At 37.7% G+C, this 23,058-nt stretch overlaps 3 protein-coding genes across 3 annotated transcripts; all 3 read left to right on the forward strand.

Annotated features, from left to right (window-relative positions):
• Positions 1 to 2,329: 2,329 nt before the first annotated feature.
• LOC113317867 (proline-rich receptor-like protein kinase PERK1) lies at positions 2,330 to 5,903 on the forward strand. Its single transcript, XM_026565991.1, has 8 exons — positions 2,330 to 3,207; positions 3,490 to 4,041; positions 4,170 to 4,256; positions 4,356 to 4,426; positions 4,613 to 4,689; positions 4,799 to 4,946; positions 5,060 to 5,227; positions 5,444 to 5,903. Exons 1-8 carry the CDS (start codon positions 2,622 to 2,624, stop codon positions 5,738 to 5,740), a joined length of 1,986 nt encoding a protein of 661 aa, XP_026421776.1. The 5' UTR covers positions 2,330 to 2,621; the 3' UTR covers positions 5,741 to 5,903.
• Positions 5,904 to 7,322: 1,419 nt separating this feature from the next.
• Positions 7,323 to 10,021, forward strand: LOC113317068 (ras-related protein Rab7). The gene is made up of 7 exons (XM_026565217.1): positions 7,323 to 7,467; positions 7,586 to 7,612; positions 7,743 to 7,842; positions 8,255 to 8,401; positions 8,490 to 8,570; positions 9,319 to 9,461; positions 9,642 to 10,021. The coding sequence occupies exons 1-7, from the start codon at positions 7,415 to 7,417 to the stop codon at positions 9,709 to 9,711; spliced, it is 621 nt and encodes a 206-aa protein (XP_026421002.1). The 5' UTR covers positions 7,323 to 7,414; the 3' UTR covers positions 9,712 to 10,021.
• Positions 10,022 to 11,088: 1,067 nt separating this feature from the next.
• LOC113315932 (chloroplastic import inner membrane translocase subunit HP30-2-like) lies at positions 11,089 to 11,654 on the forward strand. Its single transcript, XM_026564175.1, has 2 exons — positions 11,089 to 11,566; positions 11,614 to 11,654. Exons 1-2 carry the CDS (start codon positions 11,089 to 11,091, stop codon positions 11,652 to 11,654), a joined length of 519 nt encoding a protein of 172 aa, XP_026419960.1.
• Positions 11,655 to 23,058: the final 11,404 nt, after the last annotated feature.

Consider the following 23,058-nt stretch of genomic DNA (forward strand, 5'->3'; position numbering starts at 1 on the left):
AGTGCGTACATAAAAAATTGATGCATAATGCATTATGCAAACATATTTTCGGATGCATAACAGGTTATGCATCTATTTTCTCGATGCATAAAAGATTGTGCAACAAATTTCTCGGTACATAATGCATTATGCAACCATATTTTCGGATGCATAACAGGTTATGCATCAATTTTCACGACTGCATAACATGTTATGCAGATATTACTGTAGGTGCATGACAAGTTGTGCAGTCTTTGTTTTTGTTGGTTTCAATAGTGACGAAAAAGTTGATGCATAACGTGCTATACAACCGTTTTCTGGACAGCATAACAAGTTATGAAACAAATTTTGTATATGCATAACAGGTTATGCATCCATTTTCATAGCTGCATAACAAATTAAAACAACACCCAACAGACTAAAAACCAAATATGATCTTGACATGTTATGCAGTCATAACAACGTGTCATGCATAACTAGCCACCAACTTCACAACTCCCCATCTATATCTCGACAAAAATCAAACTCTTCAATATCGGAAAACAAGCACACCCTCATATCCATTGTTGCAGACGTAGAATAAAACATCATAGATTCAAGTCAAATCCTGGCAGCAAACCAAGCTGCCGTTGATAATGCTTCTTCTGTCAAAACCTGATGTGCTAAACCCTGTAATGTCGCACCATAAACCGCCTCCAACAATCCTTGTTCGATACAAACACTAAACACCACCAATCTGCAACCATTCATCTCATAAAACTGACGGCAGCTACACTCTTTCTTAGCTATTTTCAAGGACCCAAACTCTATCCGATGCTGAAAAAAATTGGTACCCAAGTTAGCTCACCCTACTGGCTTCTAATTAACGCCACATCCGCTGCAAACAACCCTTGTACTCATCCCACAAATGCACAGAAAACTAGCAAGGAAACGGTGCGGTCAAGCAGCTGCAGCTGGTTATGTTCTTGTTGTTTAGCCTTGACCAAATCTTCCACAGCACTAACCAAATTTGTGAATCACTCTGCACCCTTTTCTTCATTCTTTTCTCGCTGTCAGAACTGTACCAAACCCTCACCATAGACAACATGTATCCTTCGATATCTTGCTGGTTTCAAACCCACGACAACAACACACAACACCCACACAAACATCTGCAACAACATTTGTTTCTTCTCCTCTTCTTACACGACCCAGATAATCAACAATGCCCATAGCAGCAACCATTGTAACAACTGCGAACTAGGTGGTAATAAGATGGTGGTTCAGCTTTTCTGTCGAACAATTGATATACGCTACCTGATGGTGTTGTTGTATGTTGAGAAACCATCTCCTTCAGCTCTCCAATTCCTGCAATTTCACATTCAACACAGCCCAATAACTCCACTTCTTCCAGGAATTATAAACTAGACTTATTCATCATCATTTACTGTCACAATCAACCACAGCAACAACATCTCTTGGACAGAGAAAAGAGGGGATGTAAGAAATTCTTCTTTCCTGGCTCTCTTGAGTTAAAATACAACCCAAACTTCTACATCATCTCGAGCTCCCGATTCTTCGAACACAACCACCAAAACCCATTTAATCAATCAGTCCCAGATCCCCTTTTCTTTGTTGATTTCAGTTTTGCAACTTCACCAAATTCCTTATCTGATCTTCTAAAACTTCATTCATAATCAATTACATCAACAAATCAGACCCTAACTTCTTCCTCTCAAACATTACCTCAACTGTAGATGATTCGAATCACAAACGAACCCTTGAATACACCCAATGCAGTTGACAAATGGACCCAACTTGGTTGCTGCAATTTCTAATCTCAATCGAGATTTTGGACTCCGTCGATAAATAGGAAAGAAAGCTGTAGGGAGATACGAATCTGAGAAGAAGAAGAAGAAGAAAAAAAAAGATCGAAACATAATTTCAGAAATTATGGGTTTGAGAATAATTTTCTTCCAAAAAATGGATGCGCGCCTTTGTTTTTCTGAACGTGGGTTTCATAGTAAAACAGTCTGGAAGAATAGGTCTCCCTGTAGCTTTCATTTTTTGATTTCGGTTTTTAGAATCGAGAGGCGCTTTAAAATTAACAATTCCGGCCACTCGATGACCAGCTTTGACAGCTAATTGGCAGATCCATTCAAGTAAATTTGAAACGAAATTCCTCTAGGGTAGGTTCATTCATGGTAACAAAAATAGAAAAACGCGGGCCAACCGTGTGTAGGCCCCTTAGTAAGCAGATCCAGCGTTAGAGAAAGAGTAATCAAATTCAAAACACTTCTTCACATCTGTTTAGTCACTTAACCCGCGTGTGAAAACAGGGTTTAAGACTTCTCATCCGTTTTTTTTTCTTCTCATTATTTTACTGAACTCAAAAATATTCCTTCTTTTTTGCTCTCTCTCTAAAAATCAAATCTCCTTCTTCATCAAGTTGTGAAAGTACAGTAGGTCTGTCTCTCTGTGATTGATAGAGAGATGAAGAAGATAAAAGAAGAGGAGAATTCTTCCTTCCTTCTTATTCTTCTTCTCTCCATCTTCCATCCATTAATGATGAACCTCTGACAAACAAAAAATTCAATTCCCATTATCGGATCTTGAAATTCTGAAAAATTATAGTTTAGGTTTTTTTGATTAGTGTATAAGCAATGTCAACACCATCACCAACATCACCACCATCAACAAACTCAACAGCACCACCACCAACAACAGCACCACCGCCAACCGCAACACCAGTGGTTCCACCTCCGACAACACCGATTGTTCCTCCACCAACAACACCGGTTGCACCACCACCAACGACGACTCCTACTGTACCACCACCAACGTCAACTCCAACCACTCCATCTACGCCATCTGAATCTCCACCAGCACCTACAACTCCTTCAACTCCAACTGGAACGCCGCCTAGCTCTTCCCCTTCTCCGCCGTCTCCACCATCACCGCCGTCACCGTCTGGTACAACTCCGACTCCTAAAACTCCTGGGACAAGAGCTTCTCCTCCACCTCCGGCTGTTGGTAGATCTCCACCACGAACGCCGTCAAACACACCAAACACACCGTCTCCGCCAGATTCTGGAGGAGGAGGGATATCGACTAGTCTTGTTGTTGGAGTTGCGATTGGTGGTGTAGCTGTTCTGGTTGTTTTGACTTTGTTGTTTATTTGTTGTAAGAAAAAGAAGAAAAGAGATCAATATCCTGTTGATTACTATGGAGGACCTCCTCCACCTAAAGGTATAATTTTCATTTTTGAAATCTACAAAAGAAAAATTCATTTGTAGGGCATTAGAATTAGGTTGAATTGGACATATTTTGATGTCCCTGGAACTACATTTTTTTTGGGAGAAACATTGAAATTGAATATTGGTTCTGCAAAATGTTACTTAGGAGATGACAAATTGAATCAGAAATTACACTCTCAATGTTGGCCAGAGTTTAGTTCTAACTATGTTGCTGAGGTCGAGAACTTCTTTGAAATTATCTTATTTGTGTTTATTTGTGATTTTGGTTTAACAGAAGGTTACGGTGGACAACCACAACAGTGGTCATACAATGTTCCTCCTCCGCCACCAGCTGATCATATTGCTAATATGCCACCAAAGCTGAATCCTCCACCAGGACGACAGCAGTCACTAAGCAGTATGGGTTCAGTACATCCGCCTCCACCACCACCATTTATAAGCAGTGGAGATTCTGGTTCTAATTACTCGGAGTATGAAAGTCCACATCCACCACCGCCGCCAATGGCTTTGGGTTTTTCAAAGAGTACATTCACATACGAAGAGTTAGTTAGGGCCACAGATGGTTTCTCTGATTATAATCTTTTGGGTCAAGGGGGTTTTGGGTATGTACATAAAGGAATATTACCTAATGGGAAAGAAGTAGCAGTTAAACATCTTAAACTTGGAAGTGGGCAGGGAGAGCGTGAGTTTCAGGCTGAAGTTGAAATTATTAGCCGGGTACATCATAAGCATCTTGTTTCATTGGTTGGTTACTGCAGCACTGGGTCTCAAAGAATGCTTGTCTATGAGTTTGTTCCAAACAGCACCATGGAGTTCCATTTACATGGTATGCCTTTATATCCAGTGAATTCTTATTTTTTCTTCCATAACTATTTCTGGGGTGCTACTAGAATTACTTTGGTGTCTTCCAATTATTGCTTTTACTAACCATGTATCTTGAATTCTAATTTGCAGGAAAGGGACGACCGACAATGGACTGGGCCACCAGACTTAGAATTGCTCTTGGCTCTGCAAAAGGACTTGCGTATCTACATGAAGATTGTGAGCTCCTCTACTTGTTTTCTTTATGGACAACAATACTTAGTCACAATCAGTTTTGTTACTAAATTTCCTTGGGGACTAAAATAATTTCATTTGCAGGTCATCCTAAAATCATTCATCGTGACATTAAAGCAGCTAACATTCTTCTTGATGCCAAATTTGAATCCAAGGTAGGATTCAGATCCGTCAGTGTTTGCTAGTAGATATGATAAACGTTAAATCATTATTAGGTTGTTCTTAAATCACAAACACTAGAAGATCCTGGTAATCTGGTATCTTCATCTTGTAGTGCACACACAAATGGTGTTTCACGTCTCCTTTGGGTTACTAAAAACTTGATGTTGATATTCTTTCAGGTTGCAGATTTTGGGCTTGCAAAGTTCTCTTCTGATACCAATACCCACGTTTCAACCAGGGTAATGGGAACATTCGGGTAAGCACAGTACTTAGATATTATAGAATCTGATGTATTTTATTCACTAATTGATGCTGCGACTTGTTCTACTCTGGGTCAATTTGTACTAACGTGCTAGCATGCTCAGGTATCTAGCTCCAGAATATGCAGCAAGTGGTAAACTCTCAGAAAAGTCAGATGTCTTCTCTTTCGGGGTCATGCTTCTAGAATTGATTACTGGACGACGACCTGTGGATGCTAGCAACTCTTTCACAGAGGATAGCTTGGTAGATTGGGTCAGTATTCCTAACCAATACAGTCGTTCTTAGATTCACTATGTGTTTCTGGTGTGGGATTCTCCAAGGTTCCCTTCATGGTTACTTAATTGAATCATCTGTTGGTTTTATAGGCAAGGCCCATCCTTCAACGAGCTTTGGAGGATGACAGCGACGAAGCTTATGATATTCTCGTGGATCAGCATCTGCAAAGTTACAACCACAACGAGATGAAGCGCATGGTGGCCTGTGCTGCTGCAGCTGTGCGCCATTCTGCTCGACGTCGGCCTCAAATGAGCCAGGTAACTCATTCGAATTCTTGAATAATGTTTTGTGATCTAGATATATTTACTGCTTATTATGAGTCTACAACTGTCAATGGCTGGCCATTTAATTCACTTCTGATACTTCCTATGAGATTAGTTTTCTGCTTGTATCAATGTGAAGTTCTTGTGTTCGATATTTACAATGTTTTACTGATGGAGGCTAACAAATATGAGTACTCATACCAAAAACAGATAGTTCGAGCTTTGGAAGGAGATGCGTCTGTCTCTGATCTGAACGAAGGCATGAAACCTGGGCATAGATCGACCTATAGTTCCCATGAAAGCTCCGACTACGACACCTTCCAGTACAATGAAGACATGAAGAAATTTAGGAAAATGGCACTAAACAGCACAGAGTATACTAGCACAGAGTATAGTGCTCCACCCACAAGTGAGTATGGTCTCAACCCATCTGGATCAAGTAGCGAAGGCCAGCAAACTGGAGAAATGTCAAGGCGGACAACGAAAAAAGACAGTCAAGGATTTTAATGGAAACTCATAAAATAGCTGACATCATTACCTTTACATATGACCTGCAAACTCGAGAAAATGTCAAAGCAACTTGTGTTTCGGACTACGTTAACCTATACAGATTTTTTTTTCTTCTATTTGAAGTTTTCTCCTTTAATTCCCCCCCCCCCCCCCCCCCCCCCCCCCCCCCCCCCCCTACGTTGTATCTATTTTAGTGATTGTAAAACAAAATAATGCAGAATCAATTCAATTCTTTTGGTTGTAAGGCTGTTTCAAGGGCGGCAGTGATTTGGTTGTCGATATTTATTGAATATTCTTTCATTATGTTTGTGCGGTTCTTTGACTGGAATTTTTTTTGGAGTTGGATTCTGTCAATGGAGTAAATGACAGGCAAACGGGCTGTCTGAGCTGGAATCTGATATTTTATCATTTATCTGCCGCAAGATACTGTGCGTCCGGTGGTGGGTTCAGCAGATGCTGGTTGCCATATCCATTTCTCTTGACCAGTTACCTCCTTGTTCTTTTGTGTTTGAGGAGTAACATGAATTTGGTGGTGAGTGGGGCTATGATCTGTATCTCAGTATGATTATTGCAGATGGAAGAAGAAACTGAACATGCATCCAGCAGCAAAAGTAAGGAAATGATGCATCAGCCAGAACTTTGATTTTGCCTGCCACATGCATGCTTTAGCTGGCTTTTATTCAAATACAAGACTTTTCAGTATTCTAGCATTTTGAAGCTTTACTGCACAATCTAGGTACAGTTCACCCCAATCACAGAAAATTAGTCCCACACACATTCCCTAAGGATGAAATGGGTGCCACATCACATTACATGACAACAAGTGATGGTGATTTTTCTCGTTTACTTGGTGGTTCCAAGCTGTGAATTGAAGAGAATGATTCAGCAGAATGGGCTGTGAATTGATATCATTTCAAATACATATAACCAAGAGAATAGTTGTTCAAAAGAATCAAGACCATAGAAATAGGAAATGAGGCTGTCTAGGATCTACCCCTAGACTAGAAACAAGGAAACAAATTATATTGGATTTAGCCCCCTGTCATGAATCAAAATGACCCATTTTTCAAAATATTTTGTTACTAAAAGAAACTCCCATTTTTGGCTTCTTTCATGCACATGTTTGCTTGTGTTTCTTGCCAACAATTCAACCAAATAATAATAGGTTCTTTCATTTTTAATTCACTGTCTTTAACCTTTGTTCATTTTGTGTAAACATCACAACTCTATATCTAACAAACATACATTTTAAGCTTAAAATTTAAAATGAAGACATACAACTTTACACGAAAATCATGAGACCTAGATGTTTAAAATCTGGATCCACAAAAAATTACGGTGACACGATAATTCGAGTATAATATGAAAAATTCTTAAAAGTAAAAAGAACTCTATTTTAGTCTCTTGAAGGGCCATTCTAGACTTCTAGTACTCACGAAGAATATCCAAGAGATGCCCATTTGGTTCCGTTTTTGAACTTGAAACAGTCCTAGTTTAAGCGACCCCTTAACAGTATTAAAGCTCCTAATAATACAACATCTATATATAATATCATTAATTTTTGCCTCCAACTAATTTTGTTTTATTTTTATTTTCCCGATTCTCTCTGTTACAACTGAAATCAAAGAGTTTCGTTAGGTTTTGATTTCTGAAAACCCTAATTCAGAATCAATGGCATCGCGTAGAAGAGTTCTCTTGAAAGTCATAATCCTCGGTGATAGCGGGTTAGCTCTCAATTTCTCCCCCATTTGATTAGTCTTTTAAATCCCTAATGATTCTTCGTTTTTTTTTTTTTTTCAATTTCTATTTTGATTTTAATTTATCTGTTGGTTTTATTGATAGGGTCGGGAAGACATCTTTGATGAATCAGTATCCTTTTCTTTTTTATTTTTCTTATTGATTTTTTTTTTTTTAGGTTTTAAAGTTTAGGAATTTATTTGTGAATTATGATTTGGAGATGATTTTTTCTGTGCTGTTTCTTTAATGAGATTGTGTTTAGATATGTGAATCGGAAATTTAGTAATCAGTATAAAGCTACTATTGGAGCAGATTTCTTGACCAAAGAAGTCGAGTTTGAAGATAGGTTGTTCACATTGCAGGTACTTAATGAATCATCTTTTTTCTTGTTTCTTGGGTAGTTTTTGATGTTTTATTCTTTGTGTAGTTCCATTTATAGTTGTGGGTGTAAATCAATTATGCTTTTTTGTACTACAAATTCGTTATTTGCTTTTGGTGGTTGGTTTGTTGGACATGGATTCTGGGGGAAATACATGATTTGCGTGTTCAATGCGAGACAAAAAGAATAAAGCTATAACATGATTTCTTGATCAGGGCCCAATCTTTTTCCGAAATGTTGGGTTGTTGCATGTATTGCTTTTAGCTCTTTATGGGTTTTAGAGGGGTGTCATGTGATTTAAATCTGTTCTAAAGTTTCGTATCCGTATGTATTGGCTTGGCGTGTGATTAATAAAGGAAGTAATTGAGTTGAACTTTTTGTGGGCACATTTTCAGATATGGGATACGGCAGGGCAGGAAAGGTTCCAAAGCCTTGGGGTGGCTTTTTACCGTGGTGCGGACTGCTGTGTTCTGGTATATGACGTGAATGTTGCTAAGTCATTTGAGAACCTCAACAATTGGCGTGAGGAATTTCTGATTCAGGTACTGTTATAACCTTTATTGTATAATCTCTTCAAAGTATTAGCTTAAGCACAATCCTAAGTGTATTATGTGTTGGTTCATTTTCCAGGCTAGTCCATCGGACCCTGAAAACTTTCCGTTTGTGGTGCTGGGGAACAAGATAGATGTTGATGGTGGCAACAGCCGAGTGGTACGATGTTCCCCCTCCCTCTTTCTCTCTCAAAATGTACATATTAGAAATCTGTTAGTGTAAAGTAGTTTTCGTAGTTGCCTTCCCTGAGGCATTGTATTAACATAAATGTCCCCCGAAGGAAGGTTAGAGGGAAGAAAAAGCAGGTATTGGAGTCACTGATGTCACTTTTTCTAATTAGGTGAGGTGTGATAAATGTGTATCTCAATACCCCTCAAATTAATAGTGAGGTATAAAACTGCAGATAAGAATCGCATCATCTATAAAATTTCATAGGCTCGTATGTGGAATTTGAGGGTATGAGATGAATATCAATCCCCAGAAATTGTTGATGCCCATGTGGAGTATCATATGTTTCTAGCTTCAATCTAATGTAAGAGACTCTTATGTACCAAGTTTTGCTTGGGAAGATTCATCGTGGAAACCAGTAAAAGATCAGAACAATGAGCAATGATAGCAGATACTTTAAAAAATGTCTCTTGTCATTGTCCTAGTGGTAGGTTTGTTAGCATACAATTGACAAAATATATGTACTCTTTCCCGAAGTTGCTAGCGATGCTTATAGTACTGCCTACTACTCGGAGTATAAAATTGTTAAATTTGCACTGAACTTATGCAACTTAAACTAGTCTGTTTGTGCTCATGCGCTCCATGCATTTGCATTTTTCTTAACATTTGTGGAGACCTGTCATCTTGTGTTTTTCTGTTTATACATTTATGTGAATGAATTCTTCAATCCGACTTACAGGTCTCTGAGAAGAAAGCAAAGGCATGGTGTGCCTCTAAAGGAATACCCTACTTTGAAACTTCTGCCAAAGAAGGTTTCAATGTGGAAGCAGCCTTTCAGTGTATAGCAAAAAATGCTCTCAAGAATGAACCCGAGGAAGAAATGTGAGTGATCTCTTTACATAATGTTATATTTCCCCTGTTGGCTGTTAAGTCTCATAGTGTTGTGCCATTTCTAATTAATCAGTATCTAATGGGAGACACAGATAAATTTAACTGCTCTCTTAATTATAGCGCGAAAGTGATACAAACTGTTCCTGACATTTGATTGGTTTGATGATGAAGGTACCTTCCTGACACCATTGATGTTGGCGGTGGAGGACGACAACAGAGATCTACAGGCTGCGAATGCTAAGAATAAGAAGAACTCTTCCACTTTAGGCATTTCGATCCTTTGGGGCGTACATAGAAAAGTGCATCCAGTTCCCCGCCATTTGATTGTCTAGATATCAAGTGCAGTGAAATTAATTAAGGTTCCTTTTGTATATCAAAGCATTCCATACAAAACCCGAAGTCTTCCCTTTACCATTTTGCTCATTTGGAACTGTCTATATTTCTTTGCTCTTTCGTCATAAAATCTCTGTATGAAAGTGACCTAGTTCAAGTTTGCACAATTTTTAAGGCAAGCAAGAAAAAGGAGTATATTTAAGCATTTTTTACAATTATACCCTTATAGATAATAACTAGTGAAATTTTGAAATGATTTCTCTCTCAAATTACACCACGGTTCGCAAACTTCGTACCATTGAAAAGCATTTTAAAATACCTATGTAACGAATATAAACATGCCTATCAAATTATGCATATTTTTTATATTTCTTATAATCAATTAAAAAGATAATTTTAGAAATATCTCTTGTTTAGTGATATAGGTCACTTAATGGTGGGACAAACTCTAAAAGTATGACAAAATCTAAAAGTAAATAGGTCATTTAATGGTGGGACGGAGGGAGTACTTTATTTATCTTTATCAAATAAGCCTATATACATTGTATTTTTTTGATCCTTGCTAGCTTTAGCCAGCATGAGTCACACCCAATGCACAAGTCTATTAGACTTCACAATTAAGCAAAGCCACCTTCCAGCCGAGTAGAGCCGGCCTACTCATACCAATGTCAACAGATTTTGCATAGAAATCAGACAGAATCTCTCAAATAGTTTCTTCGACTTCAACCACGACATTGAAATTAACAAGCACCCTTTTTCCTAAAGCCCAAACAATATCCATACTTTTTCCACGACATTGAAATTAATAATATCCATACTTCTAAAGCCCACTCGTTTGGACCGGCCCAAACAAAAGCAATAAAACTTATAGTTTCTGTCTGAGGCTCTCAGCATACAGAACGAAGAGTTATTGATTATTAGGGTTTTTTAGTGAAGGATGGATGGACAAGGAGGAGGAGAAGCAGTAGTGAGGATACCTAAAGATAACAGTACTCAAATGATAAATCAGCTTCAAATAATCTCAAGAAAACTAACCGAGTTTGAAAAGAAATTCAAGGAATTAAAAAATGGATACGATAGTTGGGTTGCCAAACAATGTTTTCCTGTTGAAGTTGCTGTTGTTGCTACATCCTATGCAATGGGGGGGGGGGGGGGGGGGGGGGGGGGGGGGGGGGGGGGGGGGGGGGGAGCTGCTTACGGTGTTCTTTTCGGAACCGTAGGCCAGACTGCTGGGAATGTCTTTCCAAAGCATTCACCTGCCATTAAGGGGTTCTGCTCTAGTCCTATGGAAGAAGCTCGTGTTCATGCTGCTCTACAGGCTACCTGTGCCAGTATAACTTGTGCTATGAAAAGAATTAGAGGGAAAGAGGATGTACAGACTCGTATGGCGGCAGGTTTTGGTGCTGGAGCTATGTTTAGATTGATGACGCGGATGGGCGGTCCTTACCTGGCAGCCGATGCAGTCATACTAGGTGTCGTCTGTGCACTTGTTGCAGGTACTATGCATCAGCTAGATCAAACACACTCTCAACCGGCAGTGGAGTATACCAGAACTAGATGCATGCTGTCGAACCTTGGACTTCAGAGTTACGAGAAGAACTTTGAGAAAGGCTTGTTAACAGACATTACTATGCCTTTGCTTACAGAAAGTGTTCTCAAAGACGTAGGAGTCCCTCCTGGACCAAGGCTTCTAATACTTGACAACATTGCAAGGGATCCTGAACTGCAAAAAACGCGGCAAGGACGTGCGGTGAAAAAATGCGGTAAAAAATTGAAATTCTTTAATTTTTTAGGACATTTGTTTTGACAGACAATGCATTACTTGGTCTTATGGGCGAGGTGCTCGATTAGCACTTAAGTGTTGTAATTCAAAAAAAAAAAATAGTGTGGCAAAAAAGTTAACACTACTTCTCTCTCCTACTAGATAGTTATGCTGAATGATTGAGCGCTTGAAAAACCACCTTTTTGCGGAATGGTTCAGCGCTGAGAGATTTTATTTTTGATCTGACGGCTGAGATTTAAAACGCTGAACCATTCATCGCTGGGCGCTGAATGGTTCATCGCTGGGCTGACGTGGACTGTTAATCTAGCTGCTAGATTAGCACTCCCATAAAACTTAAGAGATAGTACTGACTGCTAATTTAGCTGCTAGACTAGCACCCCATAAGGCTAAGTCGTCCAATAATGTTTTTCAGTTCAATTATCAGCTAACGACACCTTCTTAGAAGTTATGGTTTTCCAAGTGACAATGTTTTTCCGCATTTTGAATGGATCAAATTCATAACCTAGACAAATGCAACTACTGAAGATGCCATAAATATATATACAAGTTGTCCATGTGAACAGCAGACCGGACGTACGTCTTTGTGGATATTTAAGTATATAGTTGACCCGGGTATAAACATATAGTACTGCAGTTTGTGCTTTAGAGCTATATATCCATACTACTTGATCTTGTTAAAGATATAAGTAAATTTTCGTATTCTTTCACAAAGCTAGCTAGATTTTTCTTGTTGAGGCTCTCTCAGTGAGTAACTATATATGTCGTGGTATAGAGATCCTGAGTTGTTCATATACTACTGGGATTCGAGTTACGGGTATGGGATAGGGAGGATTGTGAAGAAGTTTAATGTCCCCCTTAACCATGGAGATATCACCTACGATGAGGGACAATTAAATTTCTCTAAACATCTTTCTTTGGGAAATAATAGAGAGAGTGATTATGCTGCTCTCAAATCTCACTTAGTTAAAAATGTTGATGTGATTACTCATGAGAATGTTAAGTATGTAAATTGTCAAGGTTTGGTGGTCAACTGGGCATACAAGAAATCTTCAGGTACCTGGTCACGCGTCGAGGAACTAAACTCGATTTTCTATAGTCTACCTGGTATTACTAATCCTTCTGAAACAATATTAGCAGAGAAACGAGCTGTTGAGGTACAAAATTCTGAGTTGAAGGCAGAGATCTCCCTTCTGAAAGCAAAATTGAATGAGCAACTGAGCCGGGAGCAACTGCTCGAAAAACAAGTTTCCGATTTGGCAACAGAACTTGAAGAGTGTCGTGGTGCTGGTGCTGGAGGTGGCGGATCCACCGATGTGCAACCATGGATGAGTGGTGATGCAACTCCTAGTCACTTGGTTCCTTTCGAGGAACTTGATGTGCTACACTTACCAAAGAATACTCCTGTGACCATCATGGAAGAGCTAGGTAAACCAAAATTAGTTGAAGATTTTACAACGAATGTTCAAGTCCACCGTTTCTACCGAGGAACGTTCATAGTGGCCGTAAACGTTGCAGAGTTGACTCCTGACGGTGAAAAGGCAAGATTCGATCCAAATATATGGGGTTTGTATAGAAATGCAGGTGTTTCTTATGCTGCCCGAAAGCCATTGGAGTCGGAGATGTCAGTATCGATCACCACTACGTAAGACATCTTAGCGGTTCAAAGCCACCATTTGAGGGATAACATAGGCGGGCTCATCATTTTATATTGCTAGATAAAAGCCTTTGGTCCTTGGTTATTTCTGTCTTTGCTGTTTTTTTTTTTGTTGAATTTGCATTTGCTTTTGTGGTGTGGTAAGAGACTCAGAGGTAATAAAAACATATCGTTTTCTCGGTCGTCTGAGTTTCCGTTTGCCCTGTTGGGTGAGAAGTGGCCAAGAATACGACTTCACTGATAATAAGACCCGATTTGCAAAAGGGTTATACTGCTACGAATCATTAACAAAACAGTCCAACTTCTATGCTTTCACTCTTTTCGTTAGAATAAAAGTTTTAGCACAAATGTCCGTTCCCTTAGTGATACCAACTCACACCAAGTCAATATCACTTGTTTACTCCATATATTTCTCCCTCCTTTTTGTCACAAAATGACAAAGAAACGAAAAAATAAAGGATAAACCGAAAGGATCTTACAAATCTCACAAAGAGAATTAGCAAACCTATAAGAGTTGAGCACGAGGGTTTTACACACCATTTTAGATAACCATCAAAACCGAAACTACAAGTAATTTGGTTTTCACATGTTATCTAGGAAACAATTGCCCGAAGCAATTTTCCCTAATAGTTTAACACATCAAAAATCGCCTAAGCACCTTAGTTCTTTTACTAAACCGATTGTACAAATACAATCGCTTGTTCGATAAGACCAAAATAAAGATCAGAATTAACTTAATTTTTCTCACTAGGCTCTAATTATTCTCAAAAATAACTTAGACCTTTCACTTTTAAACAAGACAAATACTAGGTTAGTTAACTAGTAATTCTTGTTAAGGCATTCGGTTGGACTTGAATAACAGAAACCTTCACATTCAATAAGTCTAACTAAGATCCGAAAAACTTAGTTTCTCTTATCCGGAAATCACGTGGACTAAACAAATGATCCCGAAACACTTTTGTTAAGCCATAAACAATCCATACAAACCAAATAAATCAACTTGCATAATCATTTATCTTAACCGGAAGCAATTGAAGAAACAAACATAGACATTATAGCACCGCAATTGCACCGAAATTTTGTAAGCCTAGACAATTGATACCAAACAATAACGAAAGATAACAATAGTTTTTCTTAACCGGAAACAATTGAATCACAATCAAACATCCATACACACATAATGGAATCAACATCAATTGTACCGAAAATTTTGTTAAGCAAAAGCAATAAGAATATGAAATAAAATCATGCTTTTCTTAAACATGAAAACAATTAACTAACAAGATTGTTACCTCAAATTCCGCATCCTCTTCTCCCCTTAAGATATGTCATTAAGCACAAGTTCACTTAGAACTCTCCCCTATTAAAGTTGTCATCCTCCCGCCAAAACAAAAGAACAACAACAAAGAGCAACCTTTACCAGAAAAAGGTTGAAAACCGGGTTTAACTATGCGATGCAAAAGTTGAAACCTCGAAACACATATGTTTTTATGCTAAACCAAAAGATTCAACATATTGTGACTTTTTCACATATTGTTTCTACAGGAACCCCTCATGATCCTTTGATAAAGCCTACCAACATGGGCTAGAACTTAATCCCGCTAAATCAAAAAGTCACCCAAACCATAAGGGTTCACACATTATGAGATCGAATATCAAGGTAATAAAACAGAAATCAAACATCCCATAAACATATATAACAATAAAATAAAGCATTCAAGCACATGCTATGTAACCGAAAACTATCACAAGAAATATTATAAAATAAATAATTTTATTCATAATAATAAGATAGTTTTATTCATAATAGACTTTATTGAAATAATCAAAGACGAATGTCTATCTTTCTGGATTAAGTATTACAACAAATAACTTAATCTTTTCAGAAGTATTCTTATTAGTGTCTACTACCTTCCCACTAAAAATTCCGTTTATGACGAAATCTCATCGAGTAGACACTGAAACTTCCACAAAACATCCTCATAATGATGATTAATAGAGATGGTAAGATGTATAGCATTATTTGAGGAGTTCTCATGGGCTGTTTTTATCAACTCCTTATAGTAGAGAACTCGTTTCCATTCAACATCGACTCTTTTGTCAAGCAAAACTCTTCTTCCGATTAGGTCTAGTACAACATCTAGTAGACTGGATGCATGCACCTTTGAAGAGGATATGAGTCGAATTAAATGATATCATGTGTTTTTACACAAGGTTAGCCTGTCAGATTCCAGGGAGTCAAGGTATTTCTCAACCTTGTGAATACAATATTCACTGACAATTTCTTCACAGATTACTCCATTCACCTCGTAGAGAATTTTATAGCACTTTCCCTCAAATATTCGAGCAAGTTTCTTGGAGAGAATCATCGTTGTAAGCTTTCTCCTTAGATCTTAATTCGGTATCATATCTGAAAGAATACTTAAGAGAGCCTCCAGATAAATATTTTGAGAAATCAAAAAGTTTACCTTGACCAAAAATATTATAAAGACTTGCACAATAATCCAAGTTTTTATTTCCGATGTTGAGGAGACATCTGTTTTTAAGAAAACATATTTTCGGTAACAACTTCTTTCAATAGGCATGATACCAATCCATTCATGGATTTTTAGGAACCGAAATGGTCCACAAAGCCGAAGATCAACCCATGAGTTATGGGTTATATCAGGATTACCAAATCCTTTTAGGCTGTCACTGGTTTCGAAGAAACAATTGTGAGGTGAATGCATATGGCTACTTTTTATTGAAAAAATGAAGTGATATTTATGGTTCTTAAACTCACAAGTTTGAAGAATTATTTTAACTCGAATTGTATTGTAATAGGATTTTATTACAATATTGTTTTTCAACATAGTAAGAGTTCCTACTTTATAAAAAGAGTGTCGAGTTATTTGATTCTCTGTTTGAAAATTCCTTTCCATATGGTTGCTTCTAAAATCTAATCCATCAGGATTATTTGTGAATATTATTAATAAGGGACCAAAGACAAGATTCACAAATATTAAGATTTAGATATGACAATTTCTCTTAATGGGATGTTCACGATGAGAAACAGAAGCAACAGAGGAGGTATTCAGTAACCCATTTAGGCTATCATAGAGAAACCTTCTTGAACGATATTGATTTCCTTGAATGAGAGATTCATCATAAAGTGAAATCAGTGTGTCATCTCTTAGATCAAAGAGATACTTTCTCGAGAAGTTGTAAGTTCTTAACCAACTTCTAGAAGATCCCTTTAATGAGAGTATTGCACTCTTCATTTGTGTCATCCACCATGGGACCTTGAGGATATCAAATCCTGCTAATACGTTAACTGAATCAGAAATAGATTCAATTCTTATAGGTTGGATCACACCAAACACATATTTTTAGATCTTTTCATGTTTTCCTGCTCTAATACCAATTATATTAGAGTTTAGTCCATACAGATTGCCAAACGAATTATTGGGTGTGGTTGTTATACCTCCCGCTTTTTCAATTGGTATCAGAACATAAAAACACGCTAAGACATCATAGGTATGTGTTTGTAGAAATCTGACTCTATGGACATAAGTGATATCTCCATAAACGTAGCGCCAGTCTTCGATGGATCAAATTACTTATGGTGGAAATTTTTTATGCGTGCCTTTCTTCAAGCACGTGATTTTCAATCATGGGTTCTTGTTGTTAATGGCCATAATCCTCCAATGGTTAAAGTAGACGATGTAACTGTTGCAAAGGATATTGACGAGTATGAAGATCATGAGATTCTTGTTGCAAAGCAAAATTCTGAAGGATTAAATGCTATCATCCATGCCATTACCCCAGATCTTTAGCACCATGTGACTACGTGCACTCGGTCTAAAGATGTGTGGGATATCTTAGAAACCGTATTTGAAAGCAATACTTCCGAAAAGGAAGCTAGGATCCAAAACCTAAATTCTGACTGGGAAAACTTTCATATGGATGATGAAGATTCATTTGATGAATTTAATCATAAAATATCTAAAATTATTAATGCATCTTTTGCGTTAGGTATAACTATTCCTAAAAAGGACACTGTGATGAAAATTCTCAGATCACTGCCAGCCAGATACGATTCTAAGAAACATGCCATCGTTGAAAGGTAATAACCTTGACACAGTTTCCTGAAACACTCTTGTTGGAAAGTTAAAGATCCTTGATCATGAGCACATATCCAAAACTGGAAAGGATATTGCGTTCAAAGCACAAAAGAATACTAAACTACTTGATAAAACTAAAAGTGTTGGCAACTTTATGGTTGATCCTATTGAGACTGATTCATCAGATGAAGATCTTGAAAATTCAGTCTCTCTGATTACATGACAGTTTAGAGATCTTCTTTTGAAGAGAAGTAAACGGTTAACCAGAGATAAACCTAGATCATCAGTTAAGCCTCATGATCGTGTTCCTCCTAAAAACAAGGATACTATCGACACTGATGATGCAGATATGCCATAATGCTTCAAGTGTAAAGGTTTTTTCTATTTTGTTAATGAGTGTCCAAATCGTAGAAAATATACTGGGAACAAAGGTCTAACTGCAACTTTTGATGAAAAATCTGATCACTATGATTCAAATGAAGATGAAAATCAAGTGTAACTCTCCTTGGCGAAAATATTAATTTTGATAATTGTAGCAATACTTACATCAATCTTGATACTTTTCCTGGAGAAACTCCATCGACCACATTGAAGGATGAAATGGATTTTACTCTTTCTACTGAAAATTCTATCTCACATGTTTCAGGTACTTCTCTTTGTTTAGCAGCATTATCGGATATGGTGCCTGAACCATCCTCCTCATTGGCATGTTCTTATTGTACTATTGAGTGTCATGAACTCTCAAATTGCTTCAAGTACAAGCATAAAGTTAGATATGTCAACAAACTGCGACGGAGAGTAAATTTAACTCATCTTCTAAGAAGTTCATTTCTAAGGGAAAAAGCTAGATCTCTACAGAAAAGAACTAGGTCTAAACAACCTAGGAAAAAGGGTGTTAAAAATTCCGTGCAAGAATTATGTGGTGGACAGATTATTGTTCACCCCAACATAGTCTAATTGTATTGAAGGTGCATCTTGTCTCACGTGCCCGAATTTCAAAGAGCCAAGAGTTGTGCAAAATCGGGTTTTAGGGTCAGAAACTAATCTATTTATTTCTATTTAAATTGTGAATTTTGGATTCTTGTTGTTATTTTCATGTCCTCAATGATATTGAAAAGTTTTCATCCTTTTGTCTAATAGAAAGAGGTTTAAAATCGATATTTCTACCCTTCTTAGGGTTGTGTGTGTTGATCGTACGTGAATCCTACTTACTCTATATATAGGTTCCGTAACCCTACATTCTTTTTTCCTTCCCTGAAATTCTTTTGATCAAAAGGATGCTTGTGGAGATTTTGTGTTTCTTTCACAATCCCATACTTGAATGGAGACTCTAAGCATCATACCTTCTGGTGGAAAAGATGTTAATATGATTGTTAAGCCATCACTCATGAAGGAAAAAGATAAATCCCATCCTTCTACAACTTTGAAGAGAAAAAGGAAGAATATGAAGAAACCAAGGGCTAACACCTCGAATCTTCAGAAGTTTTCTGGTGTTCTCGAAGAATTGCAGAAACAAGGATGAAGAGGCAGCAAATAAAGGCTATTTTCTAAGATGTATTGAAATCCATAGGGCCCTGGTTCGGCAACAGTCAAGAAGGTTTGTTGGAATTTACTCCTTTCTTCATGAACCTTATGTTCCAATGTTCGTTGATGACAAGGAGTTCGGGGACGATAAAGAAATTTTCAAGAACCTTAATGTCTAGAACGAATGATTTTTTTGGGACCATGGTTTTTTTGGAGGGGACCATGGTTCTATTTTTAGTAATACATTTAGAAGTAAAGTGAAGACACCCCTTATCCAAATATTTATATTAATATCAAAATTACCCTTCCCAATTAAGTTTGTGTAATGATTAGTTAGTGTAATAAAATTAGGTTAGTTAGTGATTAGTGTAAGATAAAATCAAAATTTTTTTTTTTTAAAATTAAGTTATTGAGAGGGAAGAATTGAAGAAGGAGAATATAAGAGTTGGAAAAACTCAATTGTTTTTTATTTTTTATTTTTTGAATCGAACCTTCAAACCACCTGTAGTTACCTAAAATCTGAGAGAGGTTAGAAGTGAGATTCTAAGGTTTCTGAAATTGAGTTACACGAGGTTGAGTACGAACAATCTCTGCCTAAACTGCGTATACGCACAGTGGCCGTTCAAAGGCTGCTTCATTCATAGGGAGGGAAGCATACGAAGAGAGAGATCAAAAAATTCTAGGGTTTTAAAAAGAATTGCTCTGAGAGGTTATGAGAAAGATCATCGTAGCTTGGAGAAATGGAGGACTTATTTATTGCTGAATTATCTAATCTCAAGTCGGTGAAGATAAGGATTGATTTCTGTGCCGTGCGGAGCAATTCTCCCGTCTCTTCAGGAATAGATAGAGATAAACTAGGTTAATTTTATCTCATTATTCCACCACCTTTACTCTCTTCTGCCGTGAAAAATAAGTCAGGTATTTCTAATACGTGCCGTAGACCTCCAGACTAAAACCCTAATTGTTATCCCCCCATTTGTGTGAAGCCGAGTCACCCTTTGTGATGATGTGTTGAGAGAGAAATATTCTATTTAGCCGGGTTGGCCAAGATAGAGAGATATTCTCTGATCTGTAAGAATGATTAGGATGAGTCACGTGAAAAGGCATGAGATACCTCATAATTTATGTGGAGAGTCTGAAAAGGAGACTTGATTTATACATGAGGCTCGTGCGGGGAATATTCGGCCTTGTCTGAGATTTTTCCGAGAGATTTGAATCTCTCCGAGATTTTAAGGAGAGATTTGAATCTCTCTGAGATTTTGAGAAGAGATGTGAATCTCTTCGAGATTTTGCGGAGATATGTGAATCTCTTGGTTTTTGCAGAGAGATTTGAATCTCTCCGAGATTTTAAGGACAGATTTAAATCTCTCCAAGATTTTGAGGACGGATCAAAATCTCTACGAGGATTTTCTTAACAGATCTAAATCTCTCTGTGGTCATCTGGGATTCGTCTTGAAGAGAGAGTAAAGGCTTTGTACGCCAGATTAATGTCACCGCGATACTTTGGCTCGCTTGTCTTTGACCAGCGTATCTTGTAGAGATGTGATAGGAATCAATTCTATACGTATTTATGGGGCCGGCATGACCAGTGTATCTCAGAAGGATTGTTAGAGCATAGCTCGGTCGACCTCGTATGCGTTGATATATCAAGCATGTTTGTCAATGTTAGTGATCAAAACTATGAGTCTTGATTTCTAGTATATTATAGCTAAGTCTCGGACGAGGATAGAAAAGTGTAGTTGAGCTCAAAGACTTCATGGCGATTCATCATACAACGACGAAGATCTACTCAAGGAACCGTGGAACTTCATCAACCAAAAGGTATGTGGAGACTTGAACTTATCTATCACTAAAAAGTCTATCTATTTTATCTCCTACTCCTTATGAGACAAAAAGTCGTATTCTATAAAGACTGGATCATACGCATTTGACATTTCGAGCTGAGTATTCACTAGTTATCGTTTTCTCGAAATCGTGTGTTGGTAAAGTGCTTCGCTTTGATCAAGTTTATCTTCACCTAGTGACGAAAGTCATGAAAAGTTTCAATTACTTTGAGAATGCTCTGACGTGAAACGATCTGTGAATAACGGCTATATAACGTCCTCTGAGAATGTCTTAATGATTGGAATGAGAGTTTAGATTACATAACCATGTATTCCTTAATCCGAAGTTTTCGAACTTTGTGGATTGAGAGAAACCGGAGGAATTGGCTTTGCCAAGTCCGTGAACCCAGTTTGAAAACTCAGTCCGCGAACTGTCGGAAGTTGTTGTATCGAGAATTTCTTCCGGGATTCCAAATTCATTGGTGAAGTTCAAGTCCGCGAAATCAGTCCGCAATCTGGCGGAAGTCTCTTTGCCGAGATTTTCTGCTGAGTTTGGAAAACTCTGCCGGTTGTCTTAAGTCCACGGACTTGTTTGTGATCTTAAGTGGTTATGATCTAACGATGTGCTCTGAACATGAAACTTAAATTACTAAGGAATGCTTTATGCAAACCGTGGCTATAAAGTTCATGAGCCGATTCATCGAATCGAATCATCTTTTTTTCAATTGTGTCTCGTGTAGTTACATAAGATCTCATAGCAATTGAATAACTCTCTAACTAGTTCATTTGAGTCAATTGAACTAGTTATGGTGAAGAAGAACTAGGTTAATATGAAATGTTCATATGGTTAACCTTTTGGGTTACTAAGTTGAACCAACATACACGTACACGTTTGGGAACGGTTTTCACAAACCCAGTTAACGTCTACCCAAGTGTGTGTGACAAGCTAAGTTTTCGATCTAACGGTTGAGAAATATTAGCTTGAATCTAAATCAGGTTTTCATCTAATGGTGAATATGGATTGCTTTGTAACTAAGGAAAAACCCTGATTTGAAGGCTATATAAAGGAGACATCTAGCATTGTGCAAAAATAATCCCCACACGTCTGTGTGATATTATTGCGCTCGCTAGAGTCGATTCTCCTTTAACCTTTGGTTTTCTTCTCTAAAACCATGTTAACGACTTAAAGACTTCATTGGGATTGTGAAGCCAGATCGATACTACTTTTATCGTAGTTGTGTGATCTGATCTTGCATCTTCTATCGTACGAGTACAATCTATTGATTGGCTTGAGATCGTGAGAGTTATATGATAGGCAAGATAAAGAAGTCACAAACATCTTCGTCTCACTGTTTGTGATTCCTCGACAAATAGCTTGTGTAGTCAAGAAGGATTGTTGAGAGGTGATTGATTAATCTAGGTTGTTGTTCGGGAATATAAGACCGTATTATCAATTGGTTCCTGGTTACCTTTATTTTATATCTTAAAACGGAACAAAACCTAGGGTTTTATGTGGGAGACAGATTTATGCTTTGATAGAATTTTCTTTGTGAGACAGATTTGTTTATTATCAAGTCTACGATTTTGGGTTGCAGCAACTCTTAGTTGTGGGTGAGATCACCTAAGGGAAACAAGTGCGCAGTATCCTGCTGGGATCAGAGGGGTAGGAGTACAACTGTACCTTGAATTAGTGGGAGACTGATTGGGGTTCAACTATAGTCCAGTCCGAAGTTAGATTGTAGTAGGCTAGTGTCTGTAGCGGCTTAATATAGTGTGTATTCAATCTGGACTAGGTCCCGGGGTTTTTCTGCATTTGCGGTTTCCTCGTTAACAAAATTTATGGTGTCTGTGTTATTTCATTTTCCGCATTGTATTGTTTATCTTTATAATTGAAATAATACAGGTTGTGCGTTAAAGTTTAATCAATTAGAAATTCGACCTTTGGTTGTTGATTAATATTGATTGATCCTTGGACATTGGTCTTTGGTACCTTCCAAGTTATCTCTCTTTGATAAAGACTCGCAGATTTCCATTTGCTTGAGTAAAGATCAAATCAAGAAATTGAGATATAAACTCTTTGATATATCTTTTTATTGATTGAGTCTAACTGTCTAGTTGATTCTCATAAAAAGTATATTGGAGTTTGTCCATACAGATTGCTAAGCGAAATATTGGGTGGTGTTGTTAGACCCCGCTTTTTCAATTGGTATCAGAGCAGGCAAACACGTTAAAGACCTTATAAGTCTGTGTTTGTAGCGATCTGATTATGGACGAGTCTATCTCTAATAACGTACCAGTTCAGAAATTACCAGATGATTCTAAAAGCTTGGATTCACCTGAGAGAACTGTCATATCTAAGTCAATATTT

The sequence above is a fragment of the Papaver somniferum genome, chromosome 10 (genome assembly GCF_003573695.1).
Source record: "Papaver somniferum cultivar HN1 chromosome 10, ASM357369v1, whole genome shotgun sequence".
NCBI lineage: Eukaryota > Viridiplantae > Streptophyta > Magnoliopsida > Ranunculales > Papaveraceae > Papaver > Papaver somniferum.